Source organism: Lycium ferocissimum, chromosome 7 (genome assembly GCF_029784015.1).
Source record: "Lycium ferocissimum isolate CSIRO_LF1 chromosome 7, AGI_CSIRO_Lferr_CH_V1, whole genome shotgun sequence".
Taxonomy (NCBI): Eukaryota; Viridiplantae; Streptophyta; class Magnoliopsida; order Solanales; family Solanaceae; genus Lycium; species Lycium ferocissimum.
The window spans coordinates 52807490-52818634 of NC_081348.1; the positions used below are offsets into that span (position 1 = coordinate 52807490).

The window sequence follows — 11145 nt, forward strand, 5'->3', positions numbered from 1 at the left end:
CTCAGCAGTAGGCAAGCCATTGACCTTGGATGTGGCAACCATAAATAAAACAAGGCCAAGCTGTGCACGTGTGAAAGTTGAAGTGGATTTATTGGCTGAGCATCCTAAGAGAGTTCAACTGCAAGCTGTGGATAGTAAAACTGGTGAAGTTAAGTCAAGATGGGTGAAAATTCATTATGATTTCATGCCTGGCACGTAAAGAATGTTGCTTGCAAGGCCGCGATGAGGAAGGGTGTTGGAAGTTTCATCCTCGATTTGCTACCACATAAGGAGAGTGAGGAGGGGGTTCAAGGAGATAATGGTGATAAAGGGAAGCAAAGTGCCCAGGTCCCTAATAATGTGAAGGAAGTACACAAAGTAACAAACAAGGCAAAACATTCTAACAATAAGCGCAATTCATGTTGCCCACGAGAATAGAAATCCTAGTAAGTGGATCAAGGTGTTGGAGAGTGGTAAGGTGGTTGGAGATATGCAGGACTTGTATAAATGGAAGACTCAGAAAGGAAAGAAACAAGTGGATATTGAAAACAATACTCAAAAACAGGTTGCTTTGCCAACAGGTGAAAATGGTGGTACAAGTAAGCAAGGAGAATTACTGAAGTTTGGTGCTGTTCAAATACTTAATAAATTTGCAGCTTTGGAGAATGATTTTGGTGTACAACAAGGTGTTTTGATGGTCTTGGATGATCAGGTCCAAGCACATCAAAAGAATGCAGAAGTGTGGAATGCAGCAGATTCTAAGAAGCAGTTAGTAGTGGCACCTGTTGGTAAGGAGGGTGCAACTAGCATTCATAGTCTTTGAGAAGGCATTAAATATTAATGCACCTGTGTTTACTCCTGGTAAGTTTAAGCCAGGAGTGGACAAGGTTACTATTAACCAGGCCTGTCATGATATTCCTTCAACTACTTTTGTTGAGGACAAAGACACTAGTAGTGAAAGGAAGTTGTGGAGTGAACAGGTTGAGGAAGATGAGGAAGAGGGTGAAATTGTAGGAGGCAAAACAACTGGTACTAGACTGTCTATTGACTCTATTTCATCTTCACAAGAAATCAAAAATATGTTTGAAAAGGTTGATGAGGATGTGGAGGTAGATATTGGCACTCAGAAGCCTCAACTGATAGGTGGTTCTAAGTTCATAGATAATATGCAGGAGTATAGCCATGAGGAAGAAGAATCTTATAGTGTAGCAGGTGATCAAGCTAAGGTGACAGGCCTAAGCAAGCAACAACAAACTTTGAATACAGATGCAGTGCATGAAGATAAGAGTAGTGCAGAGAGACATGCAATTGCATGTATCAAAGTGCATGCAATTGCATCTAATCATGGTGGAAAGGAGAATGCGAAGTTATAAATAACAAAGAGGCAATGGCGATGCAATTGGTAAAATACAGGAGAACTCTGCAAAAGTACAAGTATCAGGTGGTGTTCTTAAGACTCATGTACAACAACAATCCAATTCCAAGGCTAGGAAACAGGATCAAATTGCTAAGGTAGACAATGAAAATTTTCAAGTAGCAATAATTGGAGGGGAGGAACCAAAAATAGACTTGGATGAGGAGTCAACTGCTCAGAACTTATGAATGCTGCAAGGGAGGGAGATTTGTCTCCCAAGAAGGTAAAGAAAGTTATTGGCAAAGAAAGGAGAAAACCAGTCAAAGAAAATCATGCATCTTACACCACTGGGGTGCACACAAGGAGAACTGCATTTAAATCCCAACTTTAGTGATGAATGCACTAATTTGGAACATAAGATCAGTAAATACTAAAAAAGCTTTTAACAATGCATACAAAATATAAGTTCTTTCTTATAGGCTTGATGGAACCATTTCAACAGGCTTACAAGTTAGAATCTTATAGGAGAAGGCTTGGATCATATCGCACCGAGTAATGTATCGGGGAAAAATCAGGCTTTCATTGATGAGGAATATGAAGTAACAAAGTGTTAATGGACGATCAACAGGCTTACCTTGAAATTATTCAATGGGATATTGATCTTGACATGATTGTCACTTTGGTATATATGCTAAGTGTGAGAGTTGATAGAATTGAATTGTGGGATTCCATGTACAACCTTGCATCGACATGTCTCTTCCTTGGCTTGTTGGTGGAGACTTTAATGTCATTGTGGATGAGGAAAAAATATGGTGGCACCTGCCCGTAACTCTAAACGAAGCGGGAGGATTTGTATATCAGTATACGACTTGCAACCTTAGTGACTTGGGTTATAAAGGTAGCATCTTCACTCGGTGGAATGGTAGGTCTGCAGATGAATGTGTGTTCAAGAGACTTGATAGATGTTTGGGAAACTTTGAATTCCAACAACTATTTCTAGGTCTGGAAGTTAGTCATTTGATCAAGCTGGGATCTGATCATTCTCCACTTCTGTTAGAATGTAAACAAGAGGTTCAACAAGTTAAGAAATCCTTTAAGTTCTTAAATTTTTGGACAAAACATGCAGATTTTCTAGAGGTTGTGAAGGCTAACTGGGAGACACGTGGTGGCTAATTCTTTCATGACCTTTAATGTCAAATTAAAGAAGTTGTTGGGCGTGTTGTCTTAGCGAGTAAGGCAACTTATGGTGACTTTTTCTAGACCATCACTAATCTTCGAGGAAGTCATCAAAATTACGAGGCACCGTTTATATGCATATCCTTCTTATGTCAATAAAGTATAAAACTCAAAAAAACACAGTCGAGATGACAAGAGTATCGTATATGTGAGTGAGGAATATCAGCCAAAAAGCCGGCATGACCTGGTCTCCAAGAGGGGATAAGAATTCCAAGTTCTCTAGCTTATTGCTGCATGCGTAAGGAGGAAAATACCGCAATGTTAATCTCGTAACCACGTCGCAATGGCTGAGACCGAGTACGAAATTACCGATGAGGTCGTTAGGTTCTATCAAGCTCAATTTCATGAAACAAAGGGTTCCTACCTCGCCTTGACATCTTGAAGCACGTACTCAGTACGGTCACAACGAAAGCAAAACGAATACTGACCGCCGATCTCACTATGGAAGTAAGGCCTACACGTGTTTTTGCTTGAATAATGCAGCGCCGGGAGGGCCTCACAAGCCACAGCATGTTCTTCAGCATGTCGGGACATTATCGGAGGGGATATTTAGCATGGCGGGGATTTTCGTATACTATGAAAATTCCAAGGTACATTACTCACACAATCTGGTGCTTTTGCTGGAAAGATGATGTTCGATTCTTTTGGTGACATTAATCTCAATAAGTTTGAGCAACTTTGTTAATAGATTTTCTCAGTTATACATGAAAGAATGGTTTCACCTCTTACCGACTTGATTTTTCCAAGCGGGATTTGTGAGGGGAAGGAGTATAGTGTAGAATATTTTATTCGATATGGTAGATTATTACCGATATTAGATTAAACGAAGAAAAGAAATGGGTTACCTAACGTAAGGATTTAAACCTACATGACAAAAGCCTATGATGAAATTTGTATGGATATTTCTCACAAATGTGATGAGGAAAATGGGATTTTGTGAGATGTTCATCAGCTTCATTTATGAATTAGTTGGGAATAATTGGTGTTCAGTGCTTATCAATGGTCAACCACATGGTTTCTTTCATTCAACTAGGTGTGTTACGCGTAGGAGACTCCATTGTCCCCTACCTATTCATCATAGTAGCATTAAGTACTGTCAAGTAATTGAATTCTTTGCATAATAATCGTGGTTCACCGGCTTTGGATTGCCTAAAATGAGTCTAAAAATCAATCATCTTGCATACGTATTTATACCATCATTTTCTCATCATCATGTGATATTTCACTTGGCTTGACGCCATTTAAGGTCTTGTCCAATATGAAGCAAATGTAGACAATTGATTAACAAAGTAAAGAGTTCGTGTACTCGTAATGATAGTGATGAGAGAAAGTATTTCAAAAGGTGGAAAGTGGTAACGGTATGCTACAAAGGAATGAGTTCCCTTTAATATACCTGGTTGCCCTATATATTATAGTAAGAGCAAGATGGCATTCTACTGTGTAACCATGGCAAAGGTAAGAAACAAGACTAATGTGGTTGAAAGGCAAGCTTGTCCTTTGGATAGCGGTGGCAGTTCTCTCAAGTACGTGCCGCAGTAATGCCTAGATCATTGCCGCCACTCGTCGATCCTCCATCATTTGTTATCGAGAAATGTATAAGATCTTTGCTCGCCTTTACTTGGATCAACAATATAGGTGAGTGGCAGGTGCATTGGGCAAAATGGAAAAAGGTTTGTCACACTTTCGAGGAAGGAGGTTTGGGCTTGCATCACTTGCATTACATGTCAATGGCTTTGTTTGCTGGGTGTTCGTGGTGGAATTTCAAGACTAAACCATCCTTATGGAGGCTTTCATGAGCAACAAATATTTAAAGAAAAATAATCCAATACTAGTTCCTTGGAAGCAAGGGATCTCATATATGGAGGAAAATGTCAGCAGGCTAGGGATTTAATTGATCATCAATCTGGTGGCAACAGAATCGGGTACTTCATTATTCGGGTTTGATCGTCCCGACTAGGCCCATTATATTTCATTGTTCCTCCGAATTTTTGGTAATGAAGCCATACAAAATGTTTTCGATGTAGTTACTCGATGGTAGGTAGCATGTACGCCATTAGAAACAATTTACTGAGGACTTGTGAATACATCTGACCGAGGTAAAGCCACCCTCGCTAAACCGGGAGAGATGACGAAGCCTTGGTGGATGTTGGAGAAAAATGGTGTCAAATCGTATGGGAATATATAAGGAGCAAGAGGTGAAAAGAAGGAGGTTTATAAGAAAATTTGGATCGTGGGTTGCCATTCAAGATTGCATTTCGATGTGGAGGTATGGCATTTCAAAGTCCACACTTGATGATGTAGTAAAGAGTTGGGGATAGCATATGCCTTCAGTGCTCTTGTGTGTAGAACCAAAAGAAGAGATCGTCCTCACATATTCTTGAGAAGTGCAACCGCTCAAGCAATATGGACATATTTTGGTGCGGCACTGAATTAAGATTGATGGTATGCATTTACATCAATCACGCATACGGGGTGGACCGCCGATGTCCCATCCGAATTCGTAACATATTTTATGCTATACCATCTATCTTAGTCCGGACTTTGGAAGAAAAGAAATGGAGATAAGCATAGGGATAAGGTGTCAACCAAAGAGAGTTATTTACCAAGCTTCTCCGATATACATGGATTGGTAAGAATGAAGTTCGGGATTCAAGTAGTTCCACATAGATGGCATGACATTCTGAGGATTTTGGAACAGTTTGTGCCAAAATAACAAGTGACCAAGGTCATGTGGAATTTTCCACCTGGGGATACTTTGAAGTGCAACATAGATGGGGCAACTAGAGGTAACCCTGGTCAAAGTTCCTTTGCATTTTGTGTGAGAAATTCATCTGGAAATTTGATACATACAAAGGCTAGGGCAATGGGAGAATGTACAAATGCGAATCCGAGGCACAAGCACTCACAAGTTCGCTAGATATTGCTTGTCCATTCATGTTTATTCCTTCATTACGAACCGACTCTTTACTATTGAAGAACATCTGGATAGACAATGGAAGCCTCCATGGAACATTGCCTATGTGGTTGAGGAATTATTAGACATCGTTGATCAGGCAGATGTGCAGGTTTTTCACATTATGAGAGAGGGCAATCGGTGCCGATCATCTTGCTAACTTTGCATTTGATCATGGAGAAGTTGATATCAACACATTTTGCGGATTGGATTCAAAGGAAGAAGGATTCTAATAGTGACAAACTTAGGTGTCCATATCTAAGAATCAGACAAAAAAAAGATTTTGAGGATGGAGTCTAGCGTGGAGATATTATGGATCATACCTCATCTTACTCAAGTCCTTTTGAGGAGAGGAAGATGAGAATCTTTTTATTCTAATCTTGTGTTCTTTTTTGCGGGTTGCGTTTAAAATCCGCTTTTATGAAGAACTTCCAAAGCATCATAAAGTCTCATTTTCCTATTCATATCTGTACTATTGATCTTCATCACCAAGGATATGATATGGTGTAGATGTGTTTCAATAGGAATAAGGGAAAAGCTACATTGATTCTTACACAGAAAATGATGAGTGAGCGCGCTTTTTTCTGCATCAACATTACTATTTGGCTAATTTAAATTGGGATTCTAAGCTTAGCAAGGAATCTAAATGGCCAAGGGATAAATAGGAGTTCATACTTGATGCTTCTATTGATACATTCATTAGGGAAGCTGCAGAGTACATACATGAAATCTTTAATGGCAGGATTGCAGTGTGTGGTATTAGCACTTTGTGCTCATTCCACTGCAGTTTTGGCATTAAGGAAGAAGTGTCGTGTTGCTCAAGATGTAAGAAGGTCGCTCATTCTCGCAAATACTGGTTTTGGGCCCGAAGTTTTACGGTTTTGTGCGAGCGAGGTCGTTGGTGCCGGATCGAACTTTTCACTCATCATGCTCAAGTCCTCCGGGAGGAGAGCATGAGGAGTCTTTATACACTAACATTTTGCGTGCACACATTCCCCGCATACAAGATGGGGAATGGTTCCATGGCAATTCTATTGAGTTTTGCATGCTTCTTTCAAAGGTACCTTCGAAACAACTTCATGTACCGTCACAAGTGTTATTGCCGCATATCGTGAACAACTTGATTGCTAAGGTTCAATCTTTGGCTATATTGCTCTTACAAGGACTCAAGTTTCTTTGAGGAATTTTCGCAACACTCGGATCATCATTTAGCAATTTGGGACCATGCATGCAAAATCTCGCAACTAGTATTATGCAAGATATCATATGTATATTGCATTATACCACCTGGTTTTTGGAGTGCAAATCTAGTGTTACCGATAGATAAAGGTTACACATGAGTAGTCATGAGCTTTTCATAGGATCAGAAGGATATTATATACACAAGTATACTTAAGAATCTTAATAGTTACATGGATTGCTTTGGCCAATAAAGTGGATCAAACTTAGGACACAATTTGGTTGACAAGAAGATGAACAACATACAGATATGCATAGTAGCTGGGATTAGCAGCTCATTTCTTCAAGTTTTAGTTTTTTACCACATTCTTATTTTAGCAATTTGTAGTCCCAACTTAAGCCATCATATAAGACTTAAGTTGGTCACTAGTTTAATTCTTGCATTTTTTATTAGCCATTTTGGCTACCTTGTAAAGACTCTTTAATTTGGTTGCTTTGAGAAAATTTATAAAATTAGCCCTAGGCTCACAAGCCTAGTGGACTTTATTTAAAAAAAAAAAAAAAAAAAAAAAAAAAAAAAAAAAAACCTCCTAAATTATAGACACTCTCACGCCATAACTCTCCACTCGCGCCATTATTGTAGTTTCTTATTCTCCAATTTCAACCCACGATCAGCATATCAGTACGTACTTATATATAAATTTCAGCCGAAATGATCACAAGAAAGCTTACAACATTTATTTGTTGCTCTTGAATACTAAGTTTCACAATCCTTTGTTCTAACTAGTAAGATTCTATAATCAATCTTAATTTCCCCTTGTTTATTTGATTTGATCAGTCCATTGTATAGAGAGAGATGCTTTATCCGTTGGTTAATGTATAGCATTTATATAGTTTGTAGTTGGTCCGTTATTGATTGGGGGGAAGAGATAATATATGGCTATTTGTGTTTTTGAAGAGAGAGATAAGAGCAATTTCTCTAAGATAGTTGTGAAGTTGGTTCAAGAGTTCTGTTAGGTCTACTAATTTCAAACCCCCTATAGCATAAAACTTATTTTTTTGTGTTTGTTCCCCCCTAGTTCCTTGTTTTAAAAAATAAAAACTCTTTTCCAAAAAAATGAGGAACATCAGACCTTTTTTGTGTTTCCTTTTATCCTTCGTTGTTGCTAGGAAGCTGTCTCTTCCAATCTCTCTTTATGTCTCTAAACTAATGATAGAGTTAGGATAAAATTCATTAAAACCTTTCTACATAAATAAGATTTTTATAAGAGATAGAGTGATAGAAACATAGTCTATAAGTTGTTTTTATTATTGAATTTTATATTTCTTCTCGACAAAGTTCTTGAATTTTAGATCTCGTCGATTTTAATTCTTTGTCACCAATTTAAGTATTTGTATTAATAGTTTTTCAAGTTATTTGTTTGAACCGTTATCTCAGTCCCCATTTTTAATGAAGTAGCTAGAACAGAACTACATTAAAAATAGTGATGGAATAAATTTGTTCCTCTTCAAGTTTTTATCTTTTTATCTGCCACACATGAATTAAAATATGTATTCCTTAATTTTTCAAGACATCTTGTTCTTGAAGTGATATGTCAATTAATTACTCAATCCTGTTTTAATTAGATCTGATCATGATTTTCATTAATTATGTATTTGTTCATCTACATGTATCCTTGAAATATGTAGATATGGTTTTAAGGAGAGGTGGACCAAGTAGATATTCTGGAAAAGGAATGAAATCCTTGCCATCTCCTACTATGTTGACACCGTATCACACGAAGGTCGGCACAAAACGCCACGTTCAGTCGCAACAGTCAATGAATCTGTACCATCATCATCTTCTGGGCTTAATATACCTAGAGATGAAATAGGATCAACAAGTTCTTCAATCACAATTAATGGTACTCATATCCCAATTGAAATCGTCCTTTGAGGGTAAGAGTACCAAGTGCCACACCATTTACATTTTGTATTCTCTCTCTTTCTCTTTCTCTCTCTCTCTAAGAAAACCCAACGGTCCTCTTTCCATCCCCCCTTCCCTAATCCCGCCCGGCCCACCCTACCCCAACTATATAAATCTCCGAAGGCCGCTCCAAGTAAGTTCTCTCTCTCCTAGGATTTGTGGCAGCCCTATATCCCGCCCCCCCCATCTTCTTCTCCTATCTTCTCTCCTTTCTCCTTTCTTCTTTCTTGTGTTCCCCGCTCCTTTTTCCCCCTCTTAGAAGAAAGGCCGACGAATCCGGTTCCTTAGATTCGAGTTTACGCGTGAATAATGATTCCTGCGTGAACAGTGATTCCGACGTGAACAGTGAAACGGCGTGAGCAGTTCCAGCAGATTTGAGTTTACGGCGTGAACAGTGATTCCAATGTGAACAGTGACAATAAGCGTGAACAGTGAAATGGCGTGAGCAGGTTCTGTCTAACTGGAGTTGGTACCTTCGGTTGCATCTCTTAATTCTCTATTTTTTATCCTGTAGCTAATTTACATTTTTGCATTACTTATATCGTTCTTATCGTAGTATTTAGACTTTCATCTAGATTATCGCTAACTTGTGTTTTAGTATTTATTCTTGCCTATTTGAGTAGTTTTTATTTGCTTTACTGGCTTTGGTAGACTAGGGTCATATTCTCGGACGGGGGTGAGGGTTGGAGGGGTTAGGTGGGTTAAGGGAGTTTCTAGTTTGCGAGTATGGTCTTGGAATATTGGGACTTTATCGGGGAAGTCCATCGAACTAGTTAAGATTCTTAAGAAGAGGAGGATTAATATAGCTTGTGTCCAGAAGACTAAATGGGTAGGATCCAGGGCTAAAGATGTGGACGAGTATAAGTTATGGTTCTTAGGTAGGTCGAGGGATAGGAATGGGGTAGGCATTTTAGTAGATAGTGACTTAAGAGACCAGGTGGTAGGGGTTAAGAGGGTTAATCGTAGGATGATGACGATTAAGCTGGTCGTTGGAGGCTTTATTTTGCACATTATTAGTGCTTACGCGAGAAGAGACGTTTTTGGGAGGATTTGGACGAGATGGTGAGAGATATACCGCCCACTGAGAAGCTATCCATAGGAGGAGTTTTCAATGGACACATCGGGTCAATTTCGAGGGGATATGACGATGTGCATGGAGGTTGTGGTTTCGGGGATAGGAACGGAGGAGGAGTTGCACTGTTGGATTTCGCAAAAGCCTTTAGGCTGGTGGTAGCCAATTCGAGTTTCCCGAAAAAGGAGGAGCACTTGGTAACCTTTTGTAGTTCCGTGTCTAAGACACAAATAGACTTTTTACTCTTTAGGAAGGGCGATAGAGGTCTCTGTAAAGGCTGCAAGGTGATTAGAGTGAGGCCTAACGACCAAAGATAAACTCTTGGTGATGGACTTGGAGATCAAGATGAGGAAGAGAAAGAAGGTCGTGGATGGCAGGCCTAGGATCAAATGGGGGAGTTTGACCATAATAGGTGCCCTGGAGATGAGAGAGAAGTTGAGGGCTATGGGAGCTTGGGAGAGTAGTGGGGAGGCGACCGACATGTGGGATAGGACGGCCAGTTACATTAAGAAAGCAGCTAGAGAGGTCTTTGGGGGTGTCGAAGGGTAGCCGTTGGCGGCACCGAGGGGACTGGTGGTGGAATGGAAAAGTTCAACAGAAGGTGGAAGCAAAGAAGGTAGCGTATGCGAAGTTGGTATACAGTAAGAATGATGAGGAGAAGCGGAGGAATAGGGAATTGTATAAGAGGGCGAGGAAAGGAAAGTTAAATTACGGTGGCAAAAGCAGCTGACTTTTTTTTTGAATGCCTTTATGCAGAACTAGAGGACAAAAGCATGGATAAGAAGTTGTATCAACTAGCCAAGGAGAGGGAGAGGAGAGCGTGTGACTTAGATCAGGTAAAGTGCATCAAGGACGAGGATGGAAGGGTATTGGTGGAGGACACTCTCATTAGACAGAGATGGCAGTCGTACTTCCATAAACTCTTGAACAACGAAGGGGACAGAAACATTGTGTTGGGAGATTTAGAGTACTCCGAGAGGTGTCGTGATTTTGGATATTGTAGGAGTATAAAGATTGAGGAAGTTAAGGATGTTGTTCGTAGGATGAGTAGGGGAAGAGCGACAGGGCTCGACGAGATTCCTGGGGAATTTTGAAAGACTGCAAGCAGGGCAGGTTTGGAGTGGTTGCCTCGGTTATTTAATGTCATCTTTACGACGGCTAAGATGCCCGAAGAATTACGATATAGTATAATGATTCCATTGTACAAGAACAAGGGCGACATTCAAAGTTGCAACAACTATAGAGGGATCAAACTGCTAGGCCACACTATGAAAGTGTGGGAAAGGGTGGTGGAAATGAGGGTACGGAGAGACGTGTCTATTTCAGAGAACCAGTTCGGATTCATGCCGGGGCACTCTACTATAGAAGCTATTTATCTTGTACGGAGACTGGTGGAGCAGTATAGG

The 11145-nt window shown here is 39.8% G+C and overlaps 2 protein-coding genes across 2 annotated transcripts; both read left to right on the forward strand.

Annotated features, from left to right (window-relative positions):
- The first annotated feature begins 1366 nt into the window (after window positions 1-1366).
- Window positions 1367-10056, forward strand: LOC132062318 (uncharacterized). The gene is made up of 3 exons (XM_059454911.1): window positions 1367-1491; window positions 9319-9568; window positions 9685-10056. The coding sequence occupies exons 1-3, from the start codon at window positions 1367-1369 to the stop codon at window positions 10054-10056; spliced, it is 747 nt and encodes a 248-aa protein (XP_059310894.1).
- A 10-nt stretch (window positions 10057-10066) lies between these two features.
- On the forward strand, window positions 10067-10833 carry LOC132062320 (uncharacterized). Its single transcript, XM_059454912.1, has 2 exons — window positions 10067-10274; window positions 10496-10833. Exons 1-2 carry the CDS (start codon window positions 10067-10069, stop codon window positions 10831-10833), a joined length of 546 nt encoding a protein of 181 aa, XP_059310895.1.
- Window positions 10834-11145: the final 312 nt, after the last annotated feature.